Genomic DNA, 19,447 nt, shown 5'->3' with positions numbered 1-19,447 from the left:
CAGTCTGGATTGTGTTTTTTCTCCTCCTGTTGCAGTAAAAAGAGAGCAATTTTTCAAGTTTATACTGAATGTCATTCCATTTCATTTCCAAATATAATCTCCCAGAGAGAAGGTTCGCTTGCCCTATTTCCAATCTCTAAAGTTAATACACAAATTTATATTCCTTTCTCCCACTCACTCTCCTAAATTAAGAGGCGTAATTACTGGGAACGCTTGCTACAAACGAATAAAGTGCCAAGGGAGAAGGAGCTGTCTGTCACTGCTGGACGTCTGCAGCAGCCACCCTCCTCTCTCGCCATCCCCTGAGGATGCTGCTTATGAGGCAGTTTCTATCTTTGCTATTAGCAGGGGTAGCTCGCACACACGAGCAGGCACCAACGCTGCCCTTACCAGCCAGGACAATCATAAGCAACCAAATTACAAAATTAATTTGAGCCTGCCGAGGAGCCACCAGCGCCTGCAAGGACCGTTCCTCCAAATCCACCTTTGCCTCTCGGCAGCCCTGCCGATGGCTCCGGCAGCAGCAGGTTTCCTTAAGGACAGCGGAGAAGCTCGGATCTAAAAATTCAGGCCCAGTCTCATCCCTCTCTTCCCCCACCCCCCCATCTCCAGCACCCTCTCAAAAGGAAGATTGATTATTATAATCAGACTTAGCTCTGACACAGCATTTGCATTTTCAAAGCACAGCACAGTCATTAACTAATTCATCTACCCCAAGGGAGCCCTAACGAGCTTTCACCTCTCTCCCCTCTGATTCCCAATCTGCAGGCAGCCCGCAGCTTTCCTTCAAACACCTCCCTTCCACATTGTGCTGCACAAGCGCAACTTGGTGAAACTCCAAGCAGCTTCAGCGAGCCAAAATGAGCCCTGCTGCAAAGGAACACGGCTCTGCCTGCAGCAGCTGCAGAGGACGGATGCACAGACGCGCGGTTAATAATGAGCTACCCTAAGGTTGCCGTGTGTAACTGCACAGTTACGGTGTGCCACAGGGAATGGTTTCTGTTATGCAAAATAAGGCCAACGCCACGGTGGTCCCAAACTTCCCATGCTCACGTATGACCAGCATCGGTCAGGAGCCTGAGCTGCACGCCCAGCTGTCTGCGCGAAGGAAGCATCACCACATCGTGCCCCCAAATCCCAGCTTCCCCAGCACAGCCCACGCAGCAAGCCGAGCTCTCATGCCCCGCTGCCTTCCCAAATTGCCTTTAGCTAGGTCCTGGCCCCTGCTTAACTCCCAGCACAGCCCAGAGCTGCCAGCCCTGCGCCCACCCACCTCCCCTTGCTCTTCACCGCACCCTGCCTTGGCCCTGGCCCAGCAGAACCGCGGAGCCCCACAAGTGCTGGGCATCGGGTTATTGTTGATGAGCAATAATGTCTAATTGGAGGTGCTTCACCCACTGATCCATTCCAAATACTCCTGTCTGGGGCACTTCAAGAGAAAAATCGAGAGAATATTTATTTTTTCTCCTGCTTTTTAATCTCCTGCGGCAAAACCCTAAGGGCTGAGCCGTGGGATCTCAGCTGGGTGTGCAGCGTAACGCCGGGGGCCCTGCCCACCCGCACAGTGCAGACACCGCCACACACCAGCTCTGGGAGGTGCCTGGCCTTCAAACAGGACAAAAGGCTCTGGCTGCTGCTGCAGCACGTCTGAAGGCAACTGCCCTGGCCACCTGCATGGGCTCCACATCAACAGCACATCACCCAGGCTCATCACATGGGTGCCAACTCACTACAGTTTTGACGGTTTGTCTTCTTGAGCTTCAATCCCCACTTTATGCTCTATTTCTCTTCCCTGTACTTGGGTGCAAAACACAATCACAGAATATCCTGGGCCAGAAGGAACCCCCAGGGATCATCAAGTCCAGCTCATGGCTCCACAGAGGACTACCTAAAAGCGAAACCCCATGCCTGAGAGAGGTGGCAGTTCGGAAATAAGCATTAGCAGACATTTCAGGAGGCTGGAAGCTGGCTCAGCGATCAATATGAATGAAACTGGATGCTTTGAGGGGAAGAGGAGCAAATATCCTGAGTGAAAGACCCACCATGCAAAGGGAGCGGAGATGCTGGGTTAAACCCATGAGTTTATTCAAGTGTAATTACAGATTTCAACTCGCTGTTCCAGAAGAACAAACGTGCAATCTCTCCCTCTCTGCCATGCTGTAGCCCCCAAGCCCTCCTCCCCAGGTGTCACCACGACACCTCGCCGCCACGGCGCACCAGCAGAAAATCCTTGACAGCTCCGCATTCAAAACCCTCTCTCTTCGCTCTAACGGCTCATTCTGAAGAAGGATCGCCTAATTTCCAAGCTCATTCAGCTCAGAGCCTCTCCGCCGCTATCAGCCTCGCTCCACCACGTTCCCCAGCCTGCAGCTGACTGTTTCCTTTAATTACTACCAAAAGCTCCTCCCACCGGGGAGAGCAAAACAGCTGGTGTCCACCGAGAGAAGGAAGCTCCAGAGTAATTAGCCTTAAACGGCTGACACCTCCTACCCGTTACTCCTGGTTAGAAGAGCAAAACACAGCATGAGTCCTAGGGAACCCGTCAAGGTTCGGCACTCGACGTGCTGCAACCTCTCTGCGTGCAGCCATGGTACCGGTGCAATGATGCTGGTTGCTCTTGGGGCAAACGTTGCTCCAGTCACTTCTTTCCCACAGAAGGAGGCACTTTTGCTAGAAGCAAGTCTTCCAGCTGCTGTAATTCAGTGGCAAAGCACCAAATAAGCCTGTAAAGACGTTGTACCTCCTCCGTGCAAACTCTGAATACAGCTTGTTTCCCCAAAATATACCTTTGAGCAGTTTCTGGAGCATTCAGTCAACAAATTCTCATGAAATGGTAGCTTGTAATCCCACCTCTCCCTCCCCCCCATCAGTTTTTCTTGTTGAAAAATCATCACATAATGAGCAGTCAGAGAAGAACCTATGCATTTCAAGCGACCACCTGGGAAGAAGATCAAAGAGGAAAGGAAAGAGGAATCTAACATCCATTTTTGTTCCTTCATCTCCTAACCTAAATACAGTGGAATCAATCTCTGCTGAATACTGTAAGAGAACAAAGGAGCCTTCACTGAGTGCTGGACTTGAAAAACCGAACGTAATCCTCTCGTTCCAGCTCCCAGGAACAACCCCAGCCCACGTCAAGGTGCTTTTAAGAACGGCTCTGTCCCCGCCTGGCAGCTCACGGCAGGCAGGAGCACGGCTTGTTGGCACATCCCTGCAGAGAAAGGTGAGCGGGGGGCACCAGGCTTCATGCCTGGGGTGTTTTCTGCATCCCCGGGGATGGGGACATGGCCAGTGCCATGGGAAAGCGGCAGCTCACTCCACAGAGCTCTCCAGCTGTCCTCAAGGAAGTGGCAGATGCTTGAAGGAGGCTGGTTCCCCAAACCCTTCCTGGAGAACGCACTAAGACGAGGAGATGGAAGAGCACTCATGGTTTTCCAGCTCCATGACCCAGTGTGGACCTTCTGCCACAGCAGGCGGTGGGTTTTTAATGGGTGTGAAGAGGGAAATCTCCCTCCTTGAGCAAAATAGCAAAAGGTTATAGGGCTTGCCAAGATCGCTCTGCCCATTTTAGCCTCTTGGGACTATGCCTCAGTTGGCAGCAAGCAATCAGGGAACAAAAAGCAAAAAGTCAATTCCCTCTCAAACACCGCACGTTCAGCTCTGGTGCCAGAACAGAAACCTGGCATTTTAACCTTTGGTGAACATGTTCCTGCTGCCACCAACAATAAGCTCCGAAGCTCAGCTCTGAGGGGAAGGGAAGCTGTAATAGCAGTGCCGTGGGTGACATTAGCACTGCGTACGCCATCAGCGGGACAGGGCCTGGCAGGAGCTCGATTTTCTACAGCCAGTCTTTAGAGGTTAATGAAATATTCATAAATAAGTTAAAATTCTCCTGACAAGCTAAATCCTGTAGTACAACAAAGAGTTGTCAGCCTCAATTAAGCGATTCCAAAAAGGCAGGGCTCTGCCATTCATTATTTACCGAGAGGTCACAGGAAGAATTGTGCTCTATGATCTTCTTGTCTCTGCGGATAAATTAGGTTTCACAGCTCCTGCTGAAGGACTCTGTTGCCCTGACAGAGCAGCTCAGAGAGACCCCGGCCTGCCACCAGCACTACCTACCTCCAGCATTTAACAGCAAAAGGCAAAAAACACTGGGAGCGAGCTCTTCTAATGGCACTCAAGCAGAAGGAGATCGAAAGCAAAACAAATAATGGAGCAAGCTGATTAGGCTGTCAGTGCAAGGACTGGAACAGGCTTGAAACACATTTTTTTTGAAGATTTAGCTCACTCTTTGTACAGACAAAGCCAGCCCTGGGCAAGAAGAAAAGCATCCAGCAATCTTTGATCTGCAGGCACGTCCACTGAACATGCCCTCAGTGCTTCCCTAAATCCAGTAGCTAGAGATCTGCACATCCTCTCTCCTGCTGAGGATAAATTGTGCCTCTAGAGCTGCATCTCTCAGCTCAGATCGCTCAGGCTGGCCCTGTTCTGATGCAGGTACAACTTCCCAGGACTGGGAGAGCAGGAGGAAACCAGTTCCCTGCTCTGCCACAAGCAAGATGGAGATAAATTATTATTTTGTCCCATCAGAATCAGATCACTGTCTGTGCAGCTCAGAGGAGCCAGAATTGCCATCCAGGTTTGCGTCAGGCTATTTTCCCCTGGTCCAGAAGTTCCTTTCCCACGGGGAGCCCAGGGAAGGAGCAGCAGTACGGCACTGCTACACTTCAGGCAGCTACGTTTCCTCCACTGCCGTGTGAAAGTCTTTTAACCCGTGTCAGCTGTTGCCATCTTCCATGAGAAAACGAAAATAGTCCTGTTGAAACCAAACGGTGCTGCCAGGTTCCATAAAACTTTAATGTTAATGGATCCAACAGCAGGTTCATTTGTGCAACAGGACTTTTAAACAGACAGTTTATTTGTTTTTAATTTGAAGGGGATGTACTACTTGATCCTATGTGGCTGGCTAGATTCTTAAAACAGAGATAAACCACAAGAATTGACTAAGTCTCTTCTAACCTAATTAAAATCACAATTAGGTATCAACGTGTGAAAGTCTAATGTGCTGTACCGATCCCCTCTCTGGTCTGTAGGCAGGTTGTTGGCATTCATCTGCCAAGACCCCAACATGTTCACAGCTCTCCCTGCTTTGCCCGCAGTCACATGCAGCAGATGTTTCTGACACTGCCACAGCTTTGTTCCGAACGTGAATTTTCCAAGGTGGAACGTGCAGCAGATGCAGCAGACTAACCGCGGCCGTTCATCATTTCCTAATACTGAGGACAACAAATCCTGTTTCTGCTCCCCAGAGCTCACTGTATTCCTACACTGTGGGGAACAGCAAGGACTGATTTTAATGTGCCTGTTTACAAGCGCTGACAGCGAGCTCTCATCTAGGAAAAGGAGAGGAGAAGAGATGCTCCGAGTACTCCTACCTCTCTGTTCCAGGCTTTGCTCACCTGGAGAGCCAAAGCTCAGGCAGAAGAGTTGAAACGGGACAACCATGACTTGCACACTCACTCTACTCTTTCCAACAAATCATGTTTCTAAACTGAAAGGACCACAAGAGAAAATGAAAAATGTGAAACTAACACTGAGAAGTATACACAGAACAAAGAAGGAACAAATGGCTCTGCTGAAATCAAGCTACCTGGCAGACAAAAAGAGGACTCAGACATCGATTGTGAAAACATATTTAAAACATTTGCTGAACATCTCGGGCCAAAAAGATGAATCTGCTGACAATTACTGATAACACAAAGCTCTGGGGCTTTATCACAGATGAACATAAAGATGTCTGAAGGAACAAGCTAGGTGAAGACTGACGGGACAGTAGCAGAACTGAAACATAACCAGGCAAGTCTCCCAAACAGCAACCAACAGCAAGAACCGCTCCTATAAACTGGGTCTCCATCAGTCTGAAACTAGAAAGAAGGACAAAGAGCTGGGTGGATTAATCAATCATGGAACGAACAGGAACCATCACTGCTGTGTGGCAGTGGAAATAAAAAATGGGGTTCCATGATGGAAGAGGTGAGCTGTATCCAGCACAGGCAGGTTCACGCCCGTACTAGGTGCTCCTGTAGCAGATGCTCCAGCACAAGATACTGCTGAAAAATCACCTGGAGTGATGTGACCACTCTGGTTACTGATCTTCAAAGAAAACAAAGGAAAATGGGAGCAGATTTAAAGAAAGCTGCAGGATTCGTGACGAACCCGAGGAGCCTGTTCTACGAGAACACTGGAAGAGCTTGATTTGTTTAACCTAGGTAAATGCTGGGAGAGAACAATTGTTCTCTATAAATATGTCACAGCATAAAGATGAGGGAGCAAGAACAGTCACTGGAGTTTAAGGAGAAAATTAACACAAAAAAAAAAGAAAGGATATTAACTGCACATATATTTTCAGCTGGAACTGGAAGATTTCTAGCTATCAGAGCAGTCTTTCGGTGATAGCAATGGGACAAACAAGCTAGGCACTGTCAAGACAAGCTTGATAAATTTACAAACTAATCTACATGCTGCTATTGCCTCAGTTACCAAAGGACTGGACTTTATGACCTGAAGAGCCCTCTTCCAGTTGTCTGTTACTATATCATTTCATTCGAGATCAACTTTTTTGCTGTTTCTTTATAACCAGATTCATGTTTTTCAATCTGATTTAAGAACTGTGTATTTCCCTAAAATTACCTTACTAAAAAACTACTGCTGTGTTCAGGCTGCTGCTCAGCTGAACATCACACTACTCATCCGTCTTGGGCTTGCTAGTCTCATATAAGGTGCTAGCAGAAAATCTGTCAAATGCTAAGGAGTTTTGCTGTTGTCTTGCTAAATCAATTTGGAAATGACCAAATACATTTTTGATGGATGGAGGCCTCCTGCCCCGGTTGGTTATCTTCCTTTCCCTCCCAGCCTGTTGGTTCCATGTATGTTCTGTCAGAGCTTCATTTCTATTTATAACTAACGTGCCTTGGTACTCTAATCCCACATTTAATTGCCAGCCTACTGTAGATAATATGGAGAATTAACATTTCCACTAATGAGCACCACTTTTGTCATTCTTGTGTCTTGTCTGTTGTATTTCTTGCTTTATGTTTAATAACTCTTATACAAGAATTAAATTAGCTATATTGCCCAATTATCTAAGGCAGATCTTCCTATACCAAAGTTCACTTCTTTCCTAGTATCATTACCATCTGTAAAGTAAAATACAACAGAATTTTGACCCTCACCAGGTATTTCTTTTAAGTATCAAAAGTTACAGTTCATAATGGCCTGGAGGTCTGATGCAACCATTAGAAAGTGAAGTATTTCAGTAGTAATGCAAATGGTTTATGAACAGTGTGGATCTATTGTAGTTTATGTATTGATGCCTACTGTGATTTTCCCAAATTCTCTGCAACTTTTTCATGTTGCTTTCCAGTTAGCAGCCAGGTCCAGACTACAGCAGGCACAGTGTTCTGTGAGCTGATTTCTTCCATGTATCCTTCTTACTGTCTTCATTACTTTTCCTGATAAACATCAATGTAGATAGTCACTGACATTTAAGTTAATCCCAAACATTACGGTTTCATTGGACTGAACACATGATTTGGCTCCTTAACTATTCCTGACCTGCTGTCCTTAAATAAAGGTTTCCTGTTCTTTGCAGAGGGTTAGCAAACACATTTGCTTAAGGCAAGAGGAACTCATTATTGTCATTTTAAGGTGTCTTTATTTGTTCTGTAAGGACACTCATTTTATGCCATTCATTTTGCGATGACTATATCCTTGGACTTCAAATCTTCTTTACCTCCCACCCTGCTAAACAATTCTTCTGATTCTTATATCCATCCTTCTTAATCTGCAGGAGGATGAAATATAATTTGGTCCAATAAGGAGTCTAGATTTCAGAGCCCACATGGACCAAGCTGTCTTTGGAAGATGAAAGCCAAAGATACCCAGAGCACCTCAGGGCAGTGAAAATACAGGTGATACTTCTCTTTTCTAAATACCAGGCTCACTTCCCTCAGGGATTAATGGTGGAAAAAAAAATCTTGACATGAATGCCTCCTGCTACAGAAGCAGACTGAAGGAATGTGTAAGATCAGGGATCACAGCTGTTGCCTGGGTGGCAAGCTTGAGCCAAGCTATCTTGCCTTCTCTATGTAGGGAGAAGAAAAACGCACATGAAAATTAGAAAGAAATATCTTCTGCTGCCCTCCATCAGGGAAAGACAGAATAATATGAAATAATCAGGAAAGCATTTTCCGTAACTAATACTTTGGTGTGAGTGAAGCTAGCCCTCAGCAATATGCCACGAGCATTAAACTACCATACCATAAGTAGCAAGATCCTGGGACCACAAAACATGCAGCCATAAGTGCAAACGCTATGAGCCATCTCCTGGCACATCCTGCAAGTAAAGATATGTGAACACTACCCTTGATAAAGGAAACTTCCAGTACTGATAAAATTGTCAGAAAAGTGCTCATAAATACACAAAAATTGCAGGAAAGAAGTGTGCTTAGGGCACAGCAACAAAAACATTATTTCAGCAAAGAAGAAAAGAAGCAGAATGCTCACAAAAGTGGGGGAAAATTAAGTCATCTGAGCAGACTGGTGACTCGTATGTACCATCCCTCAGAAGACTGCACAGGTACTTTTTCCTTCTAACAGGAAGGCATTCAAAGTTGGAATAAAGAAAAATAAATAACTGAAGGGTTAGAGGGAGAGAAAAATCAAAGATTCGTTGTTATAATTACACAGCGCAACGATAAGGGTAATTTTTCTTAAATCAAAAAATAAATTCTAGGTTCAAGTTCCCTGAAGGATATAAAATATTAGAGGATTTTTTATGGTTGTAATCACAAACTCATTTCTCCAGCCACTACTGGCCGTGTCTAATTAGGGTAAAGTATGTTAATGATACAGCGGCACAGCCCAGAGACGTCTTCAGTTGCAATATTAATTGCATTTAGGGAAAGAAGCATGAATTGTGCTTATACAAGCTAATTAGTATGGGTTTGCTAATTAATACTGGAAAGTCAAACTGCCTTTGTCTTGTCAACTGCAATTAGCTGAAGACATTTACATTTCTTTTTTTTTCCTTCTGGTAGTCAGCTCACTTTTAGCTGACAAGCAACGGAACGGTGTGCTGCAGTACTGAGTGGCAGCGCGTGCTGCAAGCCCCGTCCTGCTCTCCTCTAGCACAGGTTTGTCTCCTGTTGTCCCACGGGCACAATTCTGTGAAATAGGGCCCTCTCCAACCAAGGGCAACAAATGCAGATGCCATCTTGTGAGGCCACAATCCTAACAGATTTATCCTACAGATATTTCACTTTTAAATATTGCTCTGCGAAGAATGATTTACCAGGGCATCTGAGATGCTCCCCGCTGCATACAAGAAGCCCGAACAAACTCATTGACGAGATCCGACCAGCTAGTTCCCTAGCCCCAGAGCATGTTAATTCATTTCCAGTGCTCTGGGGAAGATAGGAAAGCCAGCAGCACTCTTCAGGGTGGCAGCAGAGATGTCACCTCTACAGAGGTTTATCCCCGAAGCAGCCCAAAGGCCCATCAGACTGTACGATAGCACCTGACAGGTGTTTATTCCTTTTCTCTTAGAGCCATAAGCCTGTTTGTAGAGTGGCTGATGAAAAGCAATATCCACATCTGTCAGCACCCAGAGCAGGAAGAGCTTTTCTGCATCCTCCCAGCCACGGCGGCTTAACATCAAACCAGCAAGAAGTGGATCACAGGTGAAAAATTGGGAGAGGAATGAAAAAGGAGAGACGCCAGGAATCCAAATCAGGCAAAGAAGTGCTGAAGTGCCAGCTTTGAGTGAGTCTGAAAATAAGGCCATCCAGGTGAGACACTGATCTGGACAGAGGGAAAAAAAAAAAAAAAAAAAAAAAAAAAAAGGAAATTTTTTGTTCAATGGCAAGGAGGAGAGCGAGGCTGCCAGTATAATGGCTGGAGCCTGGAGGCAGGAGGGGAATGGAATGGCCCCAACCAAAGGGGACAGACCTCTGCCACCCCTCACACTGCAGAAGAGGAGAAGTGACACATTTTCCCTACCAGGGAGGTTTCACTGGGGGATGGAGGAGAACCATCTGCCACCAGTGAAAAGAAGGAGCTATCTACTGTCATTTTTTCCCTCTCAAGGGAAAAGAGGAAAAGCAATCTCTCTCTGTTTGAAGCAATTTTCTTGTATTTACTGAACAAAATTCAAAATGCTGAATAAAGCCCACACCTCAAAATCTGCAAACCATAGTCTAGAGCACTACCGAATACAGCCTGCTCGTTGTGAGATTGATGTAAGCCTTACAACGAAGATCATAAGACCTGCAGTTTTCCACCAAGTAACCCTTGGGAATAGGCACTGAACACTGACTGCTTCTTTATCCTCTGCTGATGGATGATGCACAACACCAATTAATGCTTTAACACTGCAAGCCCCAGTTTCTCCAGCTCTCTGCTAGCTTGTTTAATACGACAAGCTTTTGAAGACAAACAAGTAACTCAAACCCCAGGCTTAATGAGCCAAAAAGAAAAACTTTGAAATGCTTTCAGAAAATGAGCATCAGAACATTTAAAACGTAACAGCAAATTTATCCTCTGATATGTCCAGTGAGCACAATACAAAGTTGATTGTATAGACTTTAAAACTGTAACAAGGCAGTGTGTAACGAGATCAGATAGTAAATAGGATTAATTCTGTTTTCTTTGGACATATCACACATCACCACAGAAAGTAACTGAGCATACAAAAATGTTTGCCCACGTTGCAAGACCACCCCAGACCCAGAGTCAATTAACGCTCCCATTAATGCAAATCTGCTGTTGAAACAACATGGGGGACCGCAGACAAAGGAAAAAAAAAGAAACTCTCAGATGTATGGCACCCTAGTAATAGAACAGCAAGGGCACAGCAGTTCTGACCTTCTGCGCCTTAGCAGAGTCAAGCAGAAGACTAAAGCCTAGTGTTAGCACTGTTGTTTAGCATTTGGTTTTCAGAGCAAAAATCTGTTTATCACTTACTTAGTAGCCATGGTGTATGCCCAGCTTTTAATTAGTACCAAATGTAACCCAACGTAAAATATATTTAGAGAATGAGCATCTATATCTGGGATACTGCTCATGTTTTTCTTGTGACTGGAAAAGTCGCAGGAATCCTGCAACACACCCATCAGCAAAAACATTGGTTCACAAACCAGTTTAATGCTGACACCTCAGTTTAATGCTGAATATGAAGAATCATACACAACAGTCATGAAACAACATATAAACCTCCCTACTGCCTGGTTTTGTGGCTTCTATTACTTTTGGTTCTTAAGGGAACTGCCAATAAAAAAGACAAAACCAGCAGAAAATTAACAGGCGTTGTAAAATACTAGTTTGTAGTAATTGTCGCATCTCATCTGCTTGTCCTTTGCACACTTGAGACTGAATCAAAGGCCCCCAAAGTAAGCAGTTAATTCAGTATGAAATTAAATGCTTCCTTCTGATCGAGAACTGGTAACAAAAAAACAAACAAAAAAAGGCAAATTGCCAACAAAAGAGGATGGCAGATCACTAGATCTCATCCAATGCTTGCTCCAGATAACCGCAGAGACAAACAATGCCAAGACCAGCAAGGGTGATACAAACTTCTAAAGTGTTTATTCGCTGTTCAGAGCTGAATATTTGGAACTGATCCACTGTTCAAAGGCACTGAACTTTGCATATGTTACTGTAAAGCATTAAAAAAAATGAACACTTACCATCTCTGCTCTTTGTTTGTGATTCCCCACTTCTTCCAGAACTTGAGACAGCTGAGCCTTCAAGACAAAAAAAAATAAGTAAATTAATAGAAAATGAAGTCTGGGACATATTTCAGAATTTTAATATGACTGCATTCTTTTCCCCCCGCCCTCAAACCATAAAAGTCACAACATGATTTTCACTGCACTGAAAAGGCATTTTAAGTGCTGGGTCTTGTTATGTCCTATGAGCAACCCATTACATGAGACAATCCTGTCCCAAAGAGCCTGCGGTCTACAGACACGAGAAAGAGCAGGTTTATTGTAAAGAGGAGACCCACTGGGTTAGAGCCCAAATTTCAGTCTGATGGTCCAGTCAGAGAACTGTGCTTCCTCTCTATTTCTGTTGAAGTTGTGGAGAATGGTCTAAAACCCATCTAATTCTTTCTCCTGTGCTTAATGTCAGAGAAAGAAGATGCCTGCCCAAAACTCCTGAAAGAAGAGGGGATGTGAAGGGAACTTCAAAGAAAATGTTTTGTTGAAGTTTTGAGGCACGTGGCTGATTTTAGCAGTCTCTACAGTTGTGGTAGAATACCAAGAAAAGCCTGTGAGAAAGATTCAATGCAAAGTGGTTTGTTTGTTTGTTTGTTTGTGAGAAAGTCTGAAATTCAAGGAACCTCAAACTGAGCGGAAATAGCTTATGTTACCCCTTCATAATTTCTGGAGTAATGGGAACCTGACTCAGAAGAGCTTTCACAGAGTTTTGTTTAATTCTTGAGAAAGAATTAAAAAAAAAAAAAAAAGTGTTTTGGAGATGGTTAAGAGAAGGCATATTTACTACTCGAGTGCAATTTCTTCCCGTCTTCTATTTCACAGCACTCCGCTAGCCTGCAATCAGCCTTTCTCTAGTTAGCAGAAAGCCCAGAAAATAGACACAACTAATGACAGAGGAACTAATTTAAACAACGTAAACAAACACAATAAGAACTAAAAAAAAAAAAAAAAGCTTCCTGCAAACTAATTCAGATAATTTCAAGCAGATATTCATTAAAACCCTTTAGAGCCCCTCTAACAATCTCTCTCCACACATGAAATGGGTCTTTTGAGTACTACTTCCAAACCAGAGGCAAACAGCAAGCAGTTTATTACAATGAAAAGGAAAACATTAAGCTTTGGAGGCCAGCGGCATTGAAATGCAAGCAAACAAAAAATTACAGGCTTAGGGTTCAGCACAGCGTAAGTTTAATTTCACAAACAAACAACCAAACAGTTCAAAACCTCCCCGTCCCCAGAGCTCAGTGCAAACAGAAAAAGTTTCCAATTCTTGCTGTGTAGGGCCTGGGATGATGTGACATTATTTAAGGAACAGACGCTCAAATAAGATGAAAAAGGTTTTAATACAAGTCTGGGACCTGGCACAAGGAAATGAGACACACTCATTAAACACCGCAGGAGATGCCAGTCCCAACCAAACGCCGAGTGCATGTACAAGCAAGTAAGAAGAAAAACACAAATTATCACCAAGTTTGATGCTGAAACATCAGGTAACTAGAAATTTGCAGACAGCTGGGAAAGACTTTTTTTCCCCACTAATATTTAATCAGGTGGAATTACACCAGCATTAGAATTAGAAAACATCCCCTCAGAGATGTTATTTACAAGAGGTGCTGGCGTAGCCTTTGCAAAACACCCCAAGACTGACAGAATAATTTTGATTAAAAAAAATCTTGACTTCTCTGCATTTTTATTAGCCTTATCTATATGAAGATGTATATGACCTTTAAATGGGAACTACTATTCTGAAATAGATGCAACGAGCTGTGGAGAATTACGTATTTGCTTACCATAGTTACCACTCCTAAATTCGTGGGCTAATTTTCTGTTCAATCTCCTGTTAGACAGTACAGAGTTCTACAGAATCGAGGTGTAATTTAGGCTGGAAGAGGCCAGGTCAATGCCCTGCTTGGAGCAGGGTCAGCTACACCAGGATGCTCAGCTGAGTTCTGCCTTTCTCCAAGGAAACAAATTCCAAAGCATCTCTGAGCAACCTGTTCAGAGCTTGGATCACCTTCATGGAGGAAATATTTTTCTTTAAAATATCAAGACAATAGCACCCTAGGAACCCATTTAACTAGATAGCATAAGAATGTCTGAAAGTACAAGGTGTTGATAAAATCCAGGAAAAAAAGGACAGAAAAAAGCCTCGTATATTTTACTTCAGAAAGAGGCTGCAAAATCTTTTGGACAGGAAAGAAATAATACAAAGGGATGAGAGAAATGAGAAATACGAGCAGGAAATAGTCCATAATTTAACTTAAATATAATATGTCTCGGGGAAAATAACCAAATACAAACCTGTCAAGCTGTTACGCCAACAGACACCTAGAGGCAAACCTGGACAGCAAGTCCAAAACTGCAGCTTGCTAATGGCAGATCAATATGATTTGGAGAAGCAATCAGATAAGAATTAAATCACAGAGTAGGTTTTCTTCATTGCATTTATTTCTAGGCAGCTCATTTCAAAGGGAAAAGTAGCTGAACTAGTGGGAATTCAGAGAACAGCAACTAAGCTTACTAGATTGCTAGAAGAAATGATTTATGAAGATTAAAAGATTCTTAAATGTATGGTTTGACTACAACTCGCACAGAAGAGCAAAAGGGACATATTTAATGCCTTGTGAGCCATTGCAATGTGACCCACAGCTGCAGAGGAGGAGGCTCCTCCAGCACAGCTGAGCCCGGCTGAGGCGCTCGCAGCCCCGCACAGGAACCCTGCCAGCACAGCAGCTCGCGCCCCGGGGCTGGAAGCACTGGGGTCCCCGGCGCCTGCTCTTGCCTGCCTGTGAAACAGATGATCTGAATGCTTTATCACATCCAGTTTGTAAACATTAGCCCTACCCCGGACTTTTTATTAGCTTAAATCAAATATTGAACCTAGCTCAGCTGTTAGAGGACAGCTGCTTGCAAAGTGATTCACTGCCATATTCCTACTAGGCCACAAGAAAATACAACCTAATCACCAGCAGCATGACAGATGCACGCATTTTTAATTATGAAGAAGAAATCAGGCTCTGAACTTCTCCCCACACCTCACTTAATCAGAGTGCCTTGGAGGAGCTGCCAGCCACCGCAGCACTTTAAGGAAGGAGCTGCAGAGGGCTCTGGCATGGTGCAGGACGGTGCGCTGAGCCCCGGCACCGCTGGGCAGCCTTGGAAGGACCTGAAAGAAATATTGCTACATTGCTTCTTATAATTTATCTTTCCAGGAATTAACTGGTGGATTTCTCAGTTCAATACTCTCTGCCCACTTGCAGCCAGAGAGCACATGAGCAATGAGCTTGAGGAACTGCAAGTGGGCAGGGAGGGAGCCGGCACGTGAGGGTCCTTCACTCTCAGGCAGGTGGGGAGCGTTCTCTGCGGCAGATGCTGGAGCAGTTTGCCAGGCCCATCTCTGAGCTGTGTGCTGGCAAATGCAATGGTCTATGTACATGTGGCTCCACTCTGTTTTACCTGCTTTTAGCTTGAACATGTTTACCTTGGTGTCTCAGGAGTCTCTCAGTAAGAAAAACTTGTGTTGCATTTTCAGGATATGCACAGAAGTCATCTTAAAGCTCCAAGGAATTTCATGTTACTTAATACACGTTAAATTCCCATGGATCACTGAGCTCAAGCATTAAGAAATCTGATAAGCAAACAGATGCCGAGTTTAAGAATCAAATATACAAATACATGTAAAGGACGATTTGCCCACAGAAGGCAGCACAAACAGGTAAAGAAAATCAAATAAGTAGCATAAGCAGAAAAAAAAAATCCTCTGAAGTATTCGGTCAATTACTTTAAGCCTCCAAACAAACAGGGTTTGTCAATTCAAAACATTCATCTTACATGACAACACAGTCTAATCTACTGTCAGCGCTGCTGTCATCCTCAAAAGAGAGCGGCAGGGAAGGAAAGATAACCTGTGCTCCTGCTTTGCCAGGATACAGCAGCTGGGGCTGGAAGGAGCAGGAGCAGTTTCCAAGGAGAGGAACTGATTCAGCTCCCAAGGAGACATTTCTGAATTGCTTAGCTTGCTTCCCTTCATCAATAATTAATCCCCTATACCTTCCAATTGTAGCTATTTCCACTGTATTTCACACTTCTAATGTAAATACAAACACAGGAAAACAGCAGGTGTGCAGGAGGGAAGCAAAGGGGTCGGGAGCTGTGCTCTCCCAGCTCCGGCGATGCTGAGGGAGGCTGCTCAGAGAGGGTCTTGGGGATGAAACCAAGGCAAACCAGCGATCCCAATGCAGGTGGCAGCAGCATCAGCAGCCCCATGCCCCACTCCGGGGGCTGAACGTGAGCCAACTGCCCTGGCCGACAGGCAAGCAGCTCAGACGGGACTCACTTGTCATAAAAAATGAGCTGCTCGGTCTCTAATGAGTGGTCGTTCTCTCCACAACAATACCCGCCGCTCTACAAGCAATTAGCAAATCGAAGCGCTCTCTTTGTGGACCTGCATTAATGTACTCCTCTATGCTGCACGTTAAATAGCTCATAGGTATGGCACAGCACAGTAGCAGCAACAACGAAAGACACAAAATTAAAGCTTGCTTCAAAGAGTTATGGAAGCAAAATTATGTGTGCTGCATACAGGGAATAAATCAAAACAACCTTCATTACGAAACATCATTTCAGTCGTCTGCTTTCATCAGAAAGCATGATTATCTTAACATCACACCAAGACAATGCAGGTACTTTGCAAGGGAGAGAAACGCGCAGCACTTTCAGTGCCTCAAATTAAAACCAGTCATTTTTATTCTTTCCCACAAGAGTGAAATGCCTGTGAATATACACAGCCGCCTATTCCTGGGCCGTGCTTGCACAGCTATAAATCCAAGCTGTGGGTCTCCAGAAGGGAAGGCACGTGCTGGGAGGGCAGGCATGGGGGAAGAGGAGGAGGGTCAGCCTGGCAGAGCTGTAGCGCAGCTGCAAAGCATGGCGTTCTCACAGCCTGCCAAAGCCCAAGCTATCCGTAGCAGTATTTGATATGCAACAGTTGTGTGCAAATTCAAGTCAAGTGTGATGACTGGCAAATTTAGGTATAATGTTAATTAATAGCTATTTCAAATTAATTACCTCCTAAGATAAGTTCTTGCCTCTCCTCTTCAACAAAGTTAGCACACAATTTAAATGTACAAGGATGTATCTGCTTCCAATCACAGAAATATGGAACCGTGCACATCCTAACATGCCCAATAATCTCAGACTAGATGGCCTTAGTGTGTGGCTAGTGTGAGGAGACCTACAACACGACCCAAGCCAGCAAATCTTATCTGAAGGCATAAGCTGGGGAAGGAGGGGGAAAAAAAGCACATCACCACCTCTTTCCATCAGATTCAGGGGATGCAGGTAGAATTATCTACATCAAAGCTGCAGCTGAAACACGGAAGGAAACCCCAAAACATGGCTGCACTCCCAGGATGACTCTGATAAGGAAAGCACCGATCGTAACGCTCGGAATTCAATCACAAATTTTAAAACATATAGCTCTGTGTACCGCACTTATGAATTGCATGGAACAACAGAGGGATGCCATGAAAATGCTTTGAAGAGATGGTTGGAATCCCTAATTCTCTCACTAGAGACACACATAGATATGTTACAAGATTCTGGCTTGTAGTGAAAACAGGAGGAAAACTTTGATTTCAAAAAAAAAAGCCACAGACAGCTTACTCATGGGGGTGGCAGACTGTGACAGAAGTAACTCAGCCACTTGCAGTCAGACTTCAGTTTATTTGCATACTGCGAACCTGCATATTAAAACATTGTGAGAGCTGAAATGAAATTTTCATTAGTGTTCAATCTGAAATCTTACCCATGGGATTCAACTTCCACCAGTTGAGGCGTGCATTTGCCTGTTTTTACTTTAAAGCTATCTGTTCGTTTCTATCACGGGGCCAATACCTGCCGCCTTCAGCCCATTAGCGCCCCATTACCGCAGATTGGTAGCGGCACAGCATTGTTCTAGCAGCTCTAAAGTGCACTTCAAAATTACACGGGGTTAAATGGTCATTTCTAATTTAAACCACTGTTTTGATGCTTTGTAGGAGAATTTACCGATCTTTCGCAAAATGCCATCATTTGAGATGACAATCAGTAGGACAGTTTCGTATCAGACATTGCTACGTAACTCCGTGCTGCTTTATGGATTCATTTCAGCTGTTCTCAAGAAAATTCTCCTGGTTTTAAAATCTAATGCACATCCTGGATAAAGTGGGAAATAACAGCTACAAATAACGGTTGGTATTGGCTCAGAAGCCTCACAGCCACCATGTTATTTTACAGGAGCTGGACTGGAGGTAGGTGGCAGCTGCCAGTTAGTGCAAAGGTGGAGGGGAAAATTCCCAACGACTTCAGAAAGCTTTTCATAAATTTAGTATACAATGAAGTGACACTGAGTTTTAGAAATGTTGCAAAGGCAAAACAGAGACCGTTACTTACTGACATAATTTATCTCATATGGATAGGCTTAGAGCACAACAAAAAGTATGTGTCTCAGGCCACTGCTTATATGGTTTTCAATGTGATTTAGTTGTTCTGAATTTACCCCAAGCAAGGCCATAAAACACACGAAATCGGAATGGCTGTAAGAAGATGTCCCTGTATCTCCAAGGACTTGTGCTCCTCGGCACCAGATCACAAACTGCAACACCCAGGGACCGAAGGCTACTGCTCCGTGCGGAGCAGTGAAGGGTGATTTCCATCAAAAAAGCAAGAGCTGCTGCCTGTCGGAGAACCAGTCTCCTACTGGATTGGATGTGCAGCAGTGAAATGCCGCCCCCAAGTGAGAGACAAAAAGCAGCTGGTGAACAAAATGAAGTATGAGTAAAGCAAAGACTGTAGGGTGCTAAACAAAAAATGATACTGCAAATTGAAAAAGTGCTGAAGTCATACTTATAATTACTGAAGATACAGGGAAGACATCTGCAAGATATGAGCTCCTGTCAAACACGCTATCAAGATTTACTGGACAAAGAGATAATAACCAAATCTTTCTCTTGCTCTAAAGTCCCAAGGACAGACCAATCCCTCTTCTTCTGTTTTGTTTGGAGAGGGACAGTCACTTAGTAACATCAGGAATGCTCGACAGGAGGTTTATTATAATGAAATCACACCAAATTCTCACTGGTTGAGCTATGAGAAAGGGGTGCAAACAAAGCCACTGTGAAACAACTGATGCAAGATACAATTCCAAACAACAACAAAAAAATACCCACATTTTTATTCCTGGCAAGTCACTCAACCTACCTCAAAGCAAGCTGCATAGTTCTCTGCAGCAGAGACCTGGCTTTTGTTCCCACTCTGCCTAACAATTGCTGGGACGCCTGGGGCAAATTGCTAAACTCTCCAAAACTCCCTTCCTGCTCACCCCCCTAATGCAAAGATAATATTCACTCTGTAAAACCATCCAATATCTTCGGCCAGAAGGTAATCTCTGAGCGCAAGGTGCTATCATTGACGCAGAACAGGATGGTCCACACCGCTCAGGCACTAAAAGGATTAAGCACCACATTAAATGCACAACTCAGCACCTCTGCACCCAGAGGTGGCGGTACCCAAATCTCCGTGATCCTCAAAGCAAAGGTCACCTTCACAACTGCAATAAAATACAGAACTCGGAGAAACAGCCTGAACCTCTTAAAATCTACTCCATCAACACTGTTCACATCATCTCT

At 44.4% G+C, this 19,447-nt stretch overlaps 1 protein-coding gene across 4 annotated transcripts in view; it reads right to left on the bottom strand.

Moving 5' to 3' along the window:
- MAD1L1 (mitotic arrest deficient 1 like 1) overlaps positions 1 to 19,447 on the bottom strand; it is a 349,790-nt gene that overhangs the window by 168,105 nt on the left and 162,238 nt on the right. For 3 of the 4 annotated variants that reach the window (XM_035339410.1, XM_035339411.1, XM_035339412.1), the window contains one exon: positions 11,748 to 11,804. In XM_035339410.1, the coding sequence (XP_035195301.1) occupies positions 11,748 to 11,804 (57 nt within the window). Of the gene's footprint in view, positions 1 to 11,747; positions 11,805 to 16,382; positions 16,407 to 19,447 lie in introns of those variants that run through there. The other variant, XM_035339413.1, reaches the window with a different exon arrangement.

The sequence above is a fragment of the Oxyura jamaicensis genome, chromosome 14 (genome assembly GCF_011077185.1).
Source record: "Oxyura jamaicensis isolate SHBP4307 breed ruddy duck chromosome 14, BPBGC_Ojam_1.0, whole genome shotgun sequence".
Classification (NCBI taxonomy): Eukaryota; Metazoa; Chordata; class Aves; order Anseriformes; family Anatidae; genus Oxyura; species Oxyura jamaicensis.
The sequence above is the reverse complement of the archived record's forward strand: the minus strand, read 5'-3'. Positions and strand labels throughout refer to the sequence as shown.